Source organism: Perna viridis, chromosome 2 (genome assembly GCF_037379345.1).
Source record: "Perna viridis isolate PV_CMFRI_1.1 ecotype Kerala chromosome 2, ASM3737934v1, whole genome shotgun sequence".
In the NCBI taxonomy this organism is placed as follows: Eukaryota; Metazoa; Mollusca; class Bivalvia; order Mytilida; family Mytilidae; genus Perna; species Perna viridis.
The window spans coordinates 18,730,129-18,748,102 of NC_142446.1; the positions used below are offsets into that span (position 1 = coordinate 18,730,129).

Here is a 17,974-nt window from a genome sequence, read left to right on the forward strand (position 1 = left end):
TTTGAACTTATAAAACTGTAAAGTGTGATACTGTGGAAGTGGTAGTTATTATCTGTATCTGTATATTTTAAAATTTCATCCTATATATATGCACCCCTTAAAAGTAAAGTAACCTGGTAGTCTATTCGATGTGTAATGTGAATATTATCTACCAGTTATCCGTATTTATATGCAGGCGGTGTTGCCACAGATGTCACAGCGGTACGAGTTCGAGTCGAGGAACGACTAAAAAATACGCTTTGCAAATTTGACAGTTCTAACATCGTAGGGAAATTTTCCGACCCTTCTATACTTTTTACATTATTTTTCCTGTATCAATTTGATCCGATGGAGCTGTGTAGCGAATTGAGTCGCCACATTCTAAGACGTTGTATAATATTGATTTGTTGTGATATGTATCGTTAATTTGATCCTCTATCCTACATAATAACACCTAGATGAACTGTGCCTTACTACCGGACATCGTGCACTGTTACAGCTATAGCTTAATCCTACGAGGAGGAATGACCCCGCCAGCGAAAGCTATATTTTTCAAATAGCCTAGCTGATCGAGTGGTCAAGGGCGCTGGACTTTGTGCAGGCGGTGTTGACACAGATGTCACAGTTCGAGTTCGAGTCCTGCGTAGGGAACGGCCAAACATTTGTGCCTCTTGGTAGTGCCGTAACCTTTCAATAAATCATCTAGAAAAATGTCTTTGCTAATAGAACTACTGCCATTAGTCATATTTTTATATTCAGTTATTTTTCTGATATTTTCCCACTCTTTCGGTGTTTTTTTTCTGATCTTGAGTATTTAAGAATATTTCAAATAAAGCATATTCATGTAGACAAGTAATACAATTTATTTACACCTTTTTATCCAGGTAATTGAACAAAAAATAAAAAAAAAAAACCGAAATGATATTTTGTCTTCCGAATTGCTTTTCACTAGTAGTCATTTAGGGACTCGAAAATCACAATTAATCAGTCAATAATCTGAATATTGTTCGATTTTTCTACGAAACAAATACGCACTTTTTTCCCTTCGCTCAATTTTTCTATTCATATTTATACCTGTCATGTTCTGACAAAAAGAAATTATTTGTTATAAGATATAATAGCTAGAGTGAAATGATCAGATCGGGAAATCAAAGAAATTAAGAGCAATTTCGTTATTCTGCAATGGTTAATGTTGATAATTAATCTGAAATGCAACCTATTCGTACTCAGGACCTTCCTTTCCGAGCAAAAGGTTCAATTAAATTGCAGATAAAGTACTTGCAATTCATTGCAACTCAATGTTTGTTTGATGGACTATCATTTGTCACATTATGAATGAATACTTCAGTCTAAGGGGTTGGTAGTTTACATGGCGACCATCCATTTTAAATCCGACCATATTATTTGTTTCACTAACCTTTAAATAATTTCATTACACAAGAAGAGATCATTAAGTAAAGTTTATTTAGTTTTTATCGAAATCACGGGCGTATTCATTATTAAGTATATAACAGATCATCGTTTATATAACATTCAGATTTCAGCGTTTACCATTCATTATATGGTTATCTTATATTTTTTGTTTTATGCATGTAAAATGTTTTACCTTATATTATTCGTTGTTATTCATTCCTGGATATTAATTTTTGGTTTTCTATTAATCTTTTTGTACTGACATAGGAAGGTCTTTTTTTTTAGCTCACCTGGCCAAGCTTATGCCATCACTTGGCGTCCGTCGTCTTTAAAAACATTAAAAAATCTTCCCCTCTGAAACTACTGGACTGACAGGTTTTAAACTTGGCATGATTGTTTCTTAGGGTGTTCTGCACAAAATGACTGTTGGGATTTTTGATCCATGAAAAAAACATGGCCGCTGTTACTAAAATAGGACATAGGGGTCAGATTGCAGTTTTTTGCAAACAGCTCAAAAACCGTTGCCTTTAGCAAATTTCTGGCAGAGATATAATTGTTCAGCATCATGAGATGGACCTATGCCAAAATTTTTAAAACGATTGGTCAACTGATGTAGGAGTTACGGCCACTGAAACAATTTTTTGCATTGTTGGCATGTGCAACTTTATAAATCTTCTCAAAACCCATTGCACAGAATTCGATGAAAGTTGGCATTTATGTTTCTTAGGGTATCCCACACAAAATGACCGTTGAAATTGTTGATTCATGAAAAAACATTGCCGCCGTTACTAAAAACAGAACAGAAGGGTCAGATGGCAGTTTTTTGCAAATAACTAAAAAATCGTTGCCTTTAGCAAATTTCTGGTTTAGGTAGTACAATACAGTTAGGTTATTTCTGAAAATTTTGTTGAAATAAAGCTGTTTTGAGGCAGTCCGCACAGAAATGTCTAGTGTTTTGTCATAAAAAAGTGCATATTTTTGAAATCCTTGGTGTGTGGAGGTTCAAGTCATTTATAAGTAATTAGTGATTATTGTTATAAAATCCAGTAGTCATGGTAGCATACTGAAAAAATATTACTGAGTTTAGTACAACTCATGGGTGTCTTTCCAAAACTAACATCCAATTACTATGTTTTATAAAATATCAGGCACTTAGACATTACCACAGGATGAAAGCATGCATGGATTAGGTGGAAAAAGGGTATAAATAATATGACTCTTTTCGATTCATTCTCTCACAATTTTAGTTCCAAAGTTCGTGCGAAATAAGGTATTTTGAAAATCAGCCATCTGATGCAGAGGGGAGAAGCTAATACTGTAGGGGACTGAAACGTTCCGGATACCATTCTTCATTTAAATTACACCTGTTTACCATTACATATATTACATCTGTCTATGTATAAACGCTTAACTACATTTAAACAATATATCCACCAAATTTCAACTTTGAATTTTAAGTTTTACACCGGGGTAACTTGATGTGCGAAACAGTGCGCCTTAATGTAACTGTATAGTGCTTTCTTAGAGTAATATTGTTCAGCATCATGAGACGGACCTATGCCAAAATTTTCAAAATGATTGGTCAACTGATGTAGGAGTTACGGTCCCTGAAACAGTTTTTATTTGCATTTTTGCATGTGCAACTTTGAAAATCTCAAAATCTGTTGCACAGAATTCAATGAAAGTTGGCATATATGTTCCTTAGGGTATCCCACACAAATTGACAGTTGGGATTGTTGATTCATGAAAAAAAAACATGGCCGCCATTACTGAAAATAGAACATAGGGGTCAGATGGAGTTTTTGCAAATAACTCAAAAACCGTTGCCTTTACCAAATTTCTGGCATTGGGTAAAATCATTGTTACGCATCGTGAGAAGGACCTATGCCGAAATTTTCAAAACATTCATTGACTAATGTAGGAGTTACGACCCCTGAAACAGTTTTTTGTTGTTGTTATTTTTCACATGTACAACTTTGAAAATCTTCTTCTCTAAAACCATTTAAGATCATTGAATGAAAATAAGCATAATAGTTCTTTAGTGTATTGTGCTCAAAATGACTGTTGTGATTTTTAATCCGTGAATAGATATGGCTGCCTATACTAAAAAAAACCAAAAATTGTTGCCTTTAGCGAAATTCTGGTTCAGGTCATGAAAATGCTATGAAAAGCATTTAGACAATTTAGTTGATTTTAACTTAGACTGTCTCATTCCTCAAGTTTTTCAAATAAGCAGATAGTTAAACAGGTGAGCGATTCAGGCTCTCTTGAGCCTCTAGTTTCTCGAAAAGGGAAAATTTAAGTACGTCATTGAACGATCAATGTTGATTTCTGATTGATAGCCTTAATAGCTTTAGTTCAAATTGATTCAGTGTAAAGCAATGCTAATAGTTGCAGTGAAGTCACGATTGTAAAATCATTAGGGAATTTACACAATATATATAATATTGACAGAACAAAGTAATTTTATTTTATTTCTTTTAACATTAAAATGTCAGAAACGTGCAAAATGATTATCAAGAAATACTCTATTGCTCAGAGAAATGTGCAATGATGTTATGTTTAAATTTCAGATGTCTTTTTTTTCGTTTGTATGGAATTTTTAATCAGCGTCAATTTCATTTGCTCATATAAACATATCAGATACGTGATATCTGCTTTTTAAAATTAGTCATTTTAAACCTTTTGTTCTTGCTCTTATTCCCTTCTGAGTTGAAAAAAATGTACTTTTATACAAAGTATGATTTCTAATATTTTAGCTTACACCTTTCATTCAAAAGTTGCTTCAAATCATTGCATCACCAATATGCATAATCAAGAAAGCTTTTTATGTCATCAAACCATTTTACTTCTGTTGCTAAGCATTGGAAACCACTGAGAGATGGGGTAAAACGTTCAACGTTCTTTTTTTTGCGTTTAAAAATGAGATGTTAGAATAAGTTGATGTGTCACATAATACAGCGTGTTATTTGACACCCAACTTAGAATGGCAAATTAACACAATTAACTAATGATATTAATGTTCAGACAATCCTGATTTAAATTCGAACAAATGTAAGTGCTTTTATACTAACGTAATCGATCCAATATTTTTAAGAACCAAAAGTTGCATGCAATTATAGTTGATCTCGTTACTTAGATGACCTTGACTTCATGTTTACTGTCAAATGTAATTAATAAATCAATAGCATCTGCTTCATTTAAAAAAATACACATTGAAGGGTATATCGGTATGAACTATAGTATGTGTGAAACATCACTTCTTGTGTTCTGTGACCAAGGTCAGTGCACATACATGTATGCACTCTTATATACCGAAACGTAATTCATAGAACATTTTCCTCTATTATCAATAAACTATTTACAGGTGTTGAAAATGGTCTTAAATTGCGACTAAATGTTGAGCAATATGAGTATATGCCCGGACCTCATGATGCTGCTGGAATCAAACTACTAATTCACGATAGTTTTGAAATGCCCCGAGTCTATGCCCTTGGACAAGCAGTTTCAACCGGTTCTAATGTTTTTGCTGGTGTAAAATTACTGAAGGTATGTTAAATTATGCTGTTTATTCCAAAGGAGTACCTACTCAAAATATGTGCTGATCAGTGTGAATGAACACCAGATAGAACTGTTCCTTAAAATAATTTATAAAAAAGATCTTAACACATCATAAAACATAAAAAAAAACCACATTAGACAAAATTTAAAAGTTAAAAGCAACTTTTTTTAATTATGTATTTCGGTTGACATGTATCCAAATGGTTTGAACTCCTTTCTTTACCATATAACTTCAACAATTGACAGATAATTTATCAGTACAATGAATATGTCCATTTTATGTAATGTTTTATATTTGTTTCAATTAAATCTTTACTAGGAAAATTTAAAAAAATTAAGGTATTTTATTTTTGTCATATATTATATGTTAATTATAAGAAATTGAGGCTTCTACTAGTCAGTGGGCTAGGACCAACCTATTGCTGTCTATTTACGTTGTTGATATTAAAGGCTTCTACTAGTCAGTGGGCTAGGACCAACCTATTGCTGTCTATTTACGTTGTTGATATTAAAGGCTTCTACATAGTCAGTGGGCTAGGACCAACCTATTGCTGTCTATTTACGTTGTTGATATTAAAGGCTTCTACATAGTCTGTGGGCTAGGACCAACCTATTGCTGTCTATTTACGTTGTTGATATTAAAGGCTTCTGCTAGTCAGTGGGCTAGGACCAACCTATTGCTGTCTATTTACGTTGTTGTTGTATTTACAAAATATTGTAATTGTTTGCTTAAATGGTGTTTTATTTCATCTACCAATATCTCAGTAGAATACAAGCTTGCAAGTCGCCCACAATAAGACAAAAAGAAATTACTATTTTCTTTAATTCCAAAAGGTCGACTTAAAAGTAAATTGAATCATAAACATACGTTATTTCCTTTGGTGTAGTTCCATAGAGATCCTACGCATTTAAGAATCTGAAGTCTAGCTTTCAACCATTACAACATTTTAAGGCCATGACAACATTTGAACTTTGGAGAGAAAATCAGCGAAAATAAATTTTTATACAACTTGAATCGAAAGAATCAATTGAAAGTGTTTTTTTTTTTTTTATATCTATTATGGTTTTCAAAATATAAGTAAACATTAGCAATTTTCGCCATGTTTGGTCCCTAATGGGCAGTTCCCTAGCAAAGAGTCATCTGTTAACTTTTACCAAATGGAGACTTTTCTAGGCCTTATCATGAGGGTATTTTTTTCTTATTGCAACACTATGTATTTACAAAAATCCAGAAAGTCGGAATTTCAGTCACTTTTCTGGAGCAATTAATCTTTGAAAGAGTAATTAAGGGAACCAAGATTCTAGCGGAAATCAAAAGAATGTAATCCAGGGACAAAGACCAGAAATGGAAAACAGACAAACACAACAAAGAACATAAAGTTACTAAAATAATACATACAAAATAGCAAAAGTAAAGTGAGTAATTAAAAAGTCTTTAAAGAGCTCAGTCTCTCATGTATCTCTGGTGACTATTCTTGTTGCATCTATCTAAATATAGTGTCTAAGAACACTATAATAGCCTTCTCTTCCTTCGTAACAAACCCAAACGTTCATTTTTTAAAGTACCATCCTATGTAAGAATCAAGAAATGGGTGGCACATCATTTTTTCCTCAATTTGATTTTTTTGCCTCAAATATATTCAATACATCTATTTAACAACTGACAAGCTATTTAAATTAATCCTGAAGCATCAGTGACATAGAGATATTTTTTACTGGTTTTACAGAAACAAGTACTGGAAAATTTTGTAGTCATTTTTTCATAGTGCATTTCAACTAAATTTGACCTATCAATATCTTAAAAAGACAAATCTTACAAACACTTTGATGGTTATTTCTGGAGATTATGAGGTATAAATACTTGGATAATGCAATAAAATCTGTGCGTTTTTTAATGTGCCACACACATTATGTTCATTTTGCCTGACTCTTAGACAGAGAAGTACTGAATGCTTTGCCAAGTGAAAAAAAAATACATAAAATTCTTCTATCACATCACTTTGGCTTTGATGTTAAGCTTGACGTGTCACCAATCAAAACTGTTACGTTGACAATAAAGAGTTATTTGCCGATCGAAATGTTGTGTATGTCTACTGCTACTAAACTTGTTCCCTCAGTAATACTTTCAAATCTAGAGAACGTGTATATGAGCTTTAATAACTTGATTTCAAAAGTATATATGAGTTGCATGTTTTGCTAGATAAAGAAATTAAATCATATATTATTCTTCGGTATACCCATAATTCAAAAATAGAAATCATTTACGCTTTTCTTTCTCTGAGCACAAAACAAATACTGCAAATAATAGAGATATAGATTTTGTAATGAAATAACAGATGTTATAATTGTATAATTATGCCAGTATCGGTGTCACTTAGGGTGATAATATATTTGTTGTCATATAAAATTACACGTTTCATTGTTTTCTTGAAATTCTGTCCTGTATTCCAAGTAGGCTTTTCGTGTGCATGTAGTACAAATAAGAAAATATCATTCAAGCATCGAATGATCAGTTCCGATGAATGCATCTTTTTGAAAGATTCGGAAGTATTGGTTCAATAGGCTATAGTTAATTTAATGCCTTTTACATTGTTTAATTGTTTGTGTCTTGTCAATTTACAAAAATAAAATAACAATAAAACAAAACAAAAAAATTGCTTTTCAAATCAATTGCAAGAACTAGAGTTTATTCTGACTAAAAAGACATGATTTAAAAGGAAAAAGCATATAAAGATATTCTGTCCCTATCTGTCCCCTATCTGTCCCTATCTGTCCCCTATCTCCCCCTATCTGTCCCCCATCTGTCCCCTATCTGTCCCTATCTGTCCCCCTATCTGTCCCTATCACTGCCCGCATTTTATTTTGTTATCCTCTTGAGAAATCTACTTTACAGTATATAGTAAAAGACTTAACATAAATCTTATTGTTCAAGGCTATTGATTGTTACCTTGCAAACAGAAAATTTTTATCAAAACGAAGTCGATTTTAATTACAAACAATCGTTAATCAGATCGGCACTTATAAGATGGCGAAAAGATATCCTAGGAAAAAACATTTAAAAGTAAAATAAGTTTATTATAAGAGAAATGTATCATTTATTTGTCATTATAATTGAAGCATAACTATATAATATAAATGATATAATAATAAATACTTTCATAAAATAATTTGCGATGTAACAATTTTACCTAAAAAATATGTTAAATGTTACGTAATACTATTTTTTATAGAACTAATATTTTCTATTTACCCACCAAATGAAAAAAAATTAAAAACCTGATCAACAAATGGTAAGTTTAAAAGATAAATTCATGTCTTTTTCAATAATCCAACCTTAATAATAATTGTGAAAATCTGATACAATGTTCATGCTATTTCTAGAATATTACACTTAATTTTCTACACAATAAATATTGCGTCAGGTGACACTGCAGTACATTTCCTGTTTCTGTTAAGGTTCAGAGATATTATTGATATAAATTCTATATACCACACACTCATTGATGTCAATTCTGTAATTCACATACTCTGTTTCAGGTTATAAATTTGCCTATACCTCATGGCCTCTGTAGCAGTACGGAGTTGGAATTTGTTGATACATATACCCAGGGTGGATGCAAGCTTGACTGTCTGTCGAAAACAGCTGCTAATATTTGTGGTTGTAGACACATATATATGCCTTCAAAAAATGGTATTGTGGATGAACAATACAAGAATTAAAATCTTTGTTCCGCGATATTGGCAAACAAATTATGTATCTTTGCAAGTAAAAAAAAGGAATAAAATTAGCTTTGTCACGTCCGAGTCTGAAATAACCTGCCTTTCCACTGAAAATCAAATGTTGAAATGTCGATTTTTAAGTATTTGATGATTTTAAGTTGTTTTCAATAATTCACGTTCATTAAAAAAAAATTAGGATATTTACTACAATGTATTTATAATTGATATTCGATTGTTCTAAAATGATACAGATTATGTGATGTTCCAATTTCAGGATATCCACCTGTATGTACAATCAATCAATACTACACGTGCCTTAAAGAACTGATTGGTATGTTTTTACATTAAGACATTTATGACTGGTTAAAATGATGAATGAACAAGCTCGTAGCTTTATCAGGGTCTGATATTCAATAATTCCGTCAAGGATCTATTGAAAAAAATTTAATCTCCCAATGTTCAGTGTTCCATGGCAGTTTGCAAAAGAAACGAAACAAAGTTAAATTGGTAAATAATTGTATACTTCTTAATTGACGGCTTCTTCAATAGTTTATGACGGTAAACATTACCACAAAGGATAAGTTAATCAATTTTGTTTTCAAAAATTTTCCGGAGCAGATGTGATGAACATCAGGAATGTTACTTTTCCATGCGGTACCGAGTTCGCTGTGAATTAATAAAGGATTTAATGCAATCTAAAAATATGAAAAAGAAACCCAGAATATGAAGCCATGGTTTCTCCAAAATTAGACAAGGACAATTTCGAAGTGTAATGACGCTGATGTTGCAAATCATTTTCATGTGGAAATAATAACAATATTTACACTGGTGACACGTCTGAAGCAAACTGTCTCTGAAACAACATAATGACGTCACGACCTCAGGTTACGACTTTTATGCGTGCGTAACTGTACATTGAATGCAAAAAAAAAAAAAAAACAAAAAAACAAAAAAAAAAAAACGAGGACTACCTGGTCTTCATAGCAACAGAACTTCGGGTCAACAGAAAGATGCAAAAATGCTCCTATCGAATTCTCGGAACTTAAATTACGGATGATTATTTTGATCCGTCCGTATTTTCTCCAGAAGTTGTCTTAGACGTAATTTTATGTTATTGCGTGACGTAGAACGTTGAAAATATGATATTTCATCCATTTGACATTTGTTTTCTACAGAACGGAAAATTATTGTAATTGGTATTATCAAATTCCCGTAATGAACTTTGACAGGAGTCAGACGGAAAAGAAGTACTTGACAGGCACTAAATTCCAATTGATACGCGAATGTCGTGCAAGAATATCATTTACGTTAATTAATCAAAGTGTAGTGTATTTAAGACTTAAAAGGTTTGGAATGCTTGACAAAAATATGGATAAAATTAAATTTCTAATAAGACGTCTTCATATCGTCAAACCGTATATGTCGGTACAACCCCACCTTTAGCACCTGTGCACTGACTCTTTTCTTTCGTTGTCGCTTTGAGACAAAACGCCAGTTAAAAATGTTTACGCGATGATTTAACGGCGTAGAGGTTATCTAATTGAAATCAATTATGTAAATACACACATTTAACACAAAAAATGACGTAAATATAAATATACAAATTTAATCCAACTTTCATACTGGGAGGTTAAACGGAACAGCCTTATTTTGGCTACACCTAGGGAAGTTTTTGTCACAAAAATTACTGTATTTGTCATTTTAGAAATGAAATACTTGCCATTTTTATTCTCATATAACATCTCGCTGTCGCTCGGTGTTAAATAATCGAATAAAAATGCCGTACCATTTTAAAATGAGTACAAATCTATCCCCTCCATGAATTATTTCTTAAATATACTTAAAAGAATTTGATAGTAGCAAAACAATTGCCAGTTTAAAAGATTATTTTGATGTTCCGGATGCCACATAGACATAAACGCCGGAGTTCGGATATTAGCGGAAAAATAAATTGGACTTTGTCTGCCGATATTTCAAGTGAAGTGTCTCTTGTGTTACAGTATTTCGGTCGATTTGAGTGGTCCGAGCTACAACTAAAAATGTCAGTATAAATTATGGAACCCTATTGAATGAATAATTATGGGTCTGTGGCCTAATACATGTTGGGCTATTTACTTAACATACATATTATTATAGTAGCAGCATAAAAAAATTGATATAATACAGTTTATGTCACTTTTCGGGAAGCACTGAATTTGTTAATGTTATATATAAACCACGCTTTGGACACAAACGCATGCACGATTCGACCAATAGAGGTTTATATATATATATATATCTCAGAATGTGACGACTCTATTCACTACACTGCTCCATCGGATCAAATTGATACAGGCGGTGTTGCCATAGATGTCACAGCGGTACGAGTTCGAGTCCCGCAGAGGGAACAACCAAAATTTGCATCGAAAATTTGACAGTTCTAACATCGTTGGGAATTTTTCAGACCTTTCTATATATATATAAGTGTTTCTTTTTATTATTTGTAGAACATTTCCCAACCAAATATGAAGAAGGATGCAGGTGTCCAGTGCCATGTGAGTTTAATGACTACCAAAGTGATATTTCATATGCATCCTCTTCAATTTACGCTGCAAGCAAGTTTTTGGCAGCTAATGTGACCGAAGAACTAAAACAGAATCTCAAGTCATCAAATGAAGTTACTTACCGGATGGATAATAATAAACTGGACAGATTTAAATCGCTTTATGAGGATTTTAATACAAAACTAGCCACAATTGAGACTAAGTTGGCTTCAACTCTTCGTATGCAAATAAATAAAATGGTCGAGGCTTTTGAAGCATTGTTTGGTAACTTACATGACAAGTGTACATGGAAAATGTGGCTGTACGGATACCAAGAATACATTATTGAAAAGAATTTTATAAGACCACGTGATGCTTATGAGGAGCGAAATTTTCATATGATAGCATTAGCGTACAATGAGTTTATCCTGACAGTTGAAAGTAACATCAGGTCACTGAATTATTCTGTTTTTGGCGATGAATCAGTTTTAAGTTTTCTTCATCATCAGACTGTTAATTCTTTATCAAATAGACAAGAAATCATACGGAGGTCTCTTATAAATTTTACTGAATTATTAAATGCATATCGTGAAGGCATTGGCATATTTAACTACACTTATGACTATGCTCCAAAGTCACACAACGATTTTGCCGTTCCAGCGCCCTTGTTGCTTCAGTCCCTTACACATAATAGTTATGCGATAAATCATTCAGGAAGATTTGGCAGATATTTGAACAGGACCATCGACGTTTTGGTCTTTTTAAATGAGCTTACAGATGCTGCTTACAAAAATCAAAGTTTAACGGAGGAGGATATATTTTATGGCAGGGAGGAATATAGGTGGCTGATGAGAAATTGGGTTTTTGCCAGATCTGTATTTTATTATGAGGTAATCGAATGGCCACTTAGACAGCTACGAGAAAAACATGCAGAGTTTGAGAAAAAGTGTTTTGCAACAGAAACCGTTATAACGTCAATAAAAGAAAGAGTTCAGTCACTATCAAATATGCTGTCTACTGTGAATAGCACATTCTTTGAAAACATTCATCAGATCAGCAACGACATAAGAAACTATTTCTCGAAAAACATGGGATATAAATTCGATCTTGCGGAAGAATTTCTTTCTAAGAAGGTAAAAAATGGGAGACACGATCTTGAAAATTTATTGCAGCTCATTCTAAACGATGACTCTAATATCATGTCAGACTTAGATAAATTGAAAGCATTACAAATTGACATATTCGATACCATTATCAACGATGTAAACTCATTAGTGTATTATAACTTTTCCCAAAAATTTGAGTACCTTCGTTCGTTTGATACTGTTAAAGATGAAATTATTCGAAATTACACCGATTTAAAATCCTTGGTAACGTTATATGATACCTGTGGTGAAGATGGAACTGCATTTCTTCTATCTACCTCAAATTTAGAGAAATATTTTACCTCTTATGTAGACACAATTGATATTAACAACGAATTTATAAAGTAAGTATTTCTTCAGTGTCTGCAATGTAAAATATGGCATTTATGCAACTATGATAATAAGGCATTATCAATGTAAAAAATATAAATACATAGAACTAGAAAACATGGAAACAATTAGAAGACAAAATTTAAAACAAAACAACAAAAAAACAAAACAAAAACATCTTTTTTTGTAAACACCGAAGTCGGTTGAACAATGACTGCTTAAATGTTTTGTAAATTATTTTAATTTTACAATTATTTAATTCACACAAATCTTAAAGAAATGCTAATTTAATGAAAACTTCTATTAAATCATATAGATTGATGAATGAATTTAAATGTATTTCATTAATTAAATTAATCTACATTTATTATGAATTAACATTGGAAGTACTTTTTAATTTTTATACAGTTGTGTTATCATTTTTATATATGAATCATTTTCAGGGAAAATTTTTTACAGTTAGATATATTTTATAAACAAATGAGTTATGAAGAAATAACCCAACAAAAAGCTTACGATGGATTTGCTCTTATATGTAAGTAAACAGTCGTTCGATGTATAATGTTTCTATGTTATTATATACACTAACGTATCGTTATAGCCGGTGAGATGCTTTAGGTATGTCCTCTTTGACTTTTTAAAAATATTACTCTATGTGATTAAGGAAACAAGTTATATGCTGGAAAACAAAAACACAACAAATACACTTAAATATCTTAACGTAAATCTTGTTGTTATGAATTAGATAGATTCGCCATAAACGAGATACTAATCACAATATATGTCGACTGAATCGGATTTGAATGAAATAGATTGCTGGACACATTGTTATTATAATATATACATGTATATATAACTACTTACAGACACCTTTTTAGTAAAATATCTATTATAGTTGAAGTAGTCTTCTACTAGCACTTGATTATATTTTATTCAAATATTTACATTTTTAATAATTTTTGCAGGTGATATAGGTGGCTCAATGGGACTGTTTCTGGGAGCTAGTCTTCTATCAATCTGTGAACTGTTGGATTTGGTACTGATTAATTCTATGTTTCCAAAGAGACATTGACTTTAATAGGAAAAGTGTGATATCTTTATTAAGTTTTGTTTTTATTTTTTACTGATATCGAGTTATTCCTGAATATTCTTTTTGTTACTGTTACAATAAAAAGGTTTTCTTGATAAATATGTTTCAAAATTATATATTTAAAATATTACTGAAGAATGTGTATTACTTTAGGAAAGACAACTACATTGTAAATTAACGACAAATATCACAAATGCGTACATTTTGGATGGAAAGACAACGTATACTGCATGTAACACCTTACTCCCATTTTTAAAGGGACTTGGAAACACATAACATTATTAGGGTGAGTGTCGTCTTGGTGTACTAAAAGGCAAACAAAACCATGTTTCCTTCGGACACGGATTTAAATAAATGACACCTATATTCCACGTGGATGACATTAGAACGTTATAATAGTCGGGAAATCACAGATGGGTCAGTTGGTAGTCTGGAGCTCCCCGTGCAGGTCAGCGTGTTAAAAGAATTGACCTGCAGCAGCGCTAAGCTTGTCGTAAAAGGCGACTAAATAGTGCTCAGAACCCTAGCCGGGGGCTAGGGCGCTCTGCCCACAAAGCAACTGGGATGTGTGCCCCAGGTGGTGGAATGGGGTACCCCTGGCGTGTTACATGCTGGGGTTGTCAGGCTATAATACGGAAAACCTGACTGCAAACCATAGTGGTGCACCGTGTTGGGAAAGATGCCACGTTTCTCGCACGTTAAAGAACCCTACTGTGGTATTATCCCGGAATAGGAACCATAGGGCTCCGCCACAGGAGGCTAAATTACCCAACCCCACCCAACTCTCCCTATTTCCTGTGGCAATCAAAATTTGTCAACCCCATTGTCCTTGTGTCCCATCCCTTTTTCATTTCATCGTCATTTCATGTTCATTTTATCATCAATTTCATGTTCATTGTCTGAATATAGCTGAAATATTGCTGCTCGGACGTTAAACCCCAACAAACAAACAAACAAACCTTTCGGAGCTGACCAAGTAGGGATGGAAAAAGGGAATTATCAATTTACGAATTTAGAAGTGTTTACTATTTGAGTTGTAATACCCATGAAGTTGCCAGATAATAGGCGAGAAAGCTTGTTTAAAAACTAAATAAGGACAAGCTTACTGTGATGACTGGCATTATAGTGTGGATGTGCGGACACATACTTTTGAAAACTAGCTAAGTGATATAGCTTAAGGATATTGAAATAATTACTTCAACAAAGGTTAAGATTACAATCTGCTATTTTTAATTCTTGTACGTGGAAGATTCATAATCCGAAACATATGAACACAAATAGAATTTCATTTCTTTTTATTTATAACTTGAGACTTACCGGATTGTACTGATTTGCAATGTGGCTCGTGCCACTGGCGGGGTAGACCATACTTATCCTCCTTGAACACCTGGAAGTTAATATCAAGTGCGCATGCTCATTTCAATGACGTCGTGTTCTCTTTAATTCAAGACGTATGGCCTTTGGAATATAATGAAACATGTGCCAAATTTATCAAGGTGTATTACAATTCACAGAAATAGCAATTTTATTATATTAGGTTAAAACCATGCACAGTCGGTAACCATAGATGCTGTAAATAAAGCATATGTACAAGAAATCAGGGTTATGCACATGCAATACGTCGTCCCATATTCTTTCATCATTTAGAACAAAATCAGTGATGTGCAGCAAAATAGCCATTATTTGGAAAGAGCAACAATTGTATTAGCAATAAATATGGAATTTAAGACTGGTAAGTAAACAGAACTGGTTTGCATGTAGTCTACCGTCACACACAAGAAAGTAAGATTTATGATATGATGCGGCATATGATATCGGAGAACATATCCATTTATTTTCTCAAATCTCACTAAAAGTTTGTCGAAGTCCCCCATGTCATACCAGTCATTTTTTACCGATACAGAAAAAAAGCTTATTATTATTCTAATATACTGCGTTGCTAATATGTGGATAAATTTTTTTTGTTTAGTTTACAACAATTTTATTTGTCAACTTCACAAAAGGAATAAAACAAGTTTTACAATCCTATGAATCCTTCTCCAAACAAAAATACACAATACATGAATTAAAACATTGAGGGTATGCATTAAATCAGTATAAATATCAAAAAAGGACAATTTTGATTAAAATTTAACAGGTCAATGAGATGAAAATGGAAAAACAAATGTACAATGAAAAAAAAAAAAAAATACAACAGTTCAATGAAAAAAAAAATTAGAAAAATATGTATAAAACGGATAGGCTGTTCTTTTGCGACAACGATTTTACCTCCATAATATTAGATAAGAAATCTTTTTTGGTCTTTTAATACGTATGAAGACATTATCAAAATTAACTAAATTTTCCTCATACTTCAGGTCAGTTCTACCTCTGGTAAGCAGTGAAACATAAAAAAATACTTATAGGAATTAAGCGCAACCTCTAGAATGGTGATATACGGTTTTCTGTATATTGTTTGCATTCGGAAAAAAAGAGTGGTAGCCATTTTCAATGGGAGCACCGGAACTACACACAGGATCAACTACAATATGTATCAACTCTGTGTAAATCGTAGTTAATGATTGTTGTTGTTTATTGCCGTTTCGGCGACCAGGGCCATATCACGACAAGAACATTTAATGCAAGGAAAATATTAAAAGCAAGATCAAAGTCTCTTCATAAAATAATGAAATTAAAACAAACAGCTATTTACATATAAAAAGGTACATTAAAGGTGAACCTAAGACATAAAATACATATAGAAACATAACTTAGATAAAACATTTAAAATATTGAAAAATCAAGGAAGGTATCCAATTTAGATTTTATTAAATAAACCGATGTCCCGCAAGAAATCGATAATGTTTTTAGATGAAACGGTCTTGCACAAATCAAACATATTGGCGCAGTCCAAATAATTTTGCCTGATGTTGGCAAAATCTACACAATCTAGAAGAACATGTTTGATAGAGAAAGGGCAATCACATGGGATACACTCAGGTCGGGGATCACCAACAAGCAAATGGCCATGTGTAAATCCAGAAGGTCCAATGCGGCATCTAGTCATGACCACTTGCTCTTTGCGATTACCCGACCCGGATTGATGAACGCCTAGATCGGGTTTTATGGAATTGAGTTTGTTGTGTTCAAGACCGTCCCATCGGTCCTGCCACATCTTTAAAATATATTTCCTTATTAAAGGTTTAAAATGGGTGTATGGCAAACTAACGTCCTTTATTATTTCATTTAATGCCTTTTTGGCAACCCTGTCTACAACTGAATTCCCCTGAATACCAACATGACTGGGTACCCAGAGAAAAACAATCTCTTTATCAAATTCTCGAAGTCGATGAATTAAATACAAAATTTGTAAAATAAGAGTGTTTTTCAGTTTGTGATTCTTAATTGCCAAAAGACAGCTCAATGAGTCAGAACAAATAATAAACTGTGACAGATTAGATTGAGTAATCAATTTAAGTGCTAACAAGATGGCTCGAGCTTCAGCTGTGAATATGGAAGCGCTCGATGGCAACCGTTCAGTTACAGTTCTGTCACCATGGACAGCAGCACATGCAACGCTATCGCCATCTTTTGAGCCATCTGTATACACTGTCGAAAAATCCGGATAATTTGCTTTAATTTCAGAAAATTTTTGTTGTAAAAATAAAGGATTGGTATCGGACTTTTTATATTCACGCAGATCAAAAATGAAAGAAGGGTGTGGAAGCTCCCATGGAGGGCATTTCGAAGTAACAACAGGTGTCACTGCATTGGTCTCCAGATGAATTGTTCCAAATGAGGTTTTATTCGAATTCCAAAAGGAGGGGTTTTGCTTTCATGTTTTCGATAAATGTCGACATAAATAGGATTAATGACACAGTCGTAGGCAGGGCTATCTGAGTAGGCCATAAGTTTACTTACATATTGAAGACCTAATTTCAAACGTCTGTCTCCTAGGGATGGTTCATTTGCCTCGGCATAAAGGCTCTCAATAGGAGAGGTTCTGAAGGCACCAAGGGAAAGTCGCAACCCCTGGTGGTGAACAGCGTCTAAATTTTTAAGGCAAGATTTTTTGGCGGAACCATAAACAATAGATCCATAATCAAGTTTAGACCTAACCAAAAATCTATATACATTTAATTAAATTGAGGTATCAGCACCCAAATCGGTATTGGACACCATTTAAAAAATATCTAGTGCCTTAAGACACCTAGATTTAAGTAATCTGATATGGG

The 17,974-nt window shown here is 33.0% G+C and overlaps 1 protein-coding gene across 1 annotated transcript in view; it reads left to right on the top strand.

Moving 5' to 3' along the window:
• LOC148623921 (uncharacterized) overlaps positions 1–13,742 on the top strand; it is a 34,853-nt gene extending 21,111 nt beyond the window's left edge. The window contains exons 5-10 of the mRNA XM_088566236.1: positions 4,760–4,941; positions 8,491–8,644; positions 8,948–9,004; positions 11,160–12,684; positions 13,114–13,205; positions 13,636–13,742. Of these exons, the coding sequence (XP_088422362.1) occupies positions 4,760–4,941; positions 8,491–8,644; positions 8,948–9,004; positions 11,160–12,684; positions 13,114–13,205; positions 13,636–13,742 (2,117 nt within the window). The remainder of the gene's footprint in view (positions 1–4,759; positions 4,942–8,490; positions 8,645–8,947; positions 9,005–11,159; positions 12,685–13,113; positions 13,206–13,635) is intronic.
• The last annotated feature ends 4,232 nt before the right edge of the window (positions 13,743–17,974 follow it).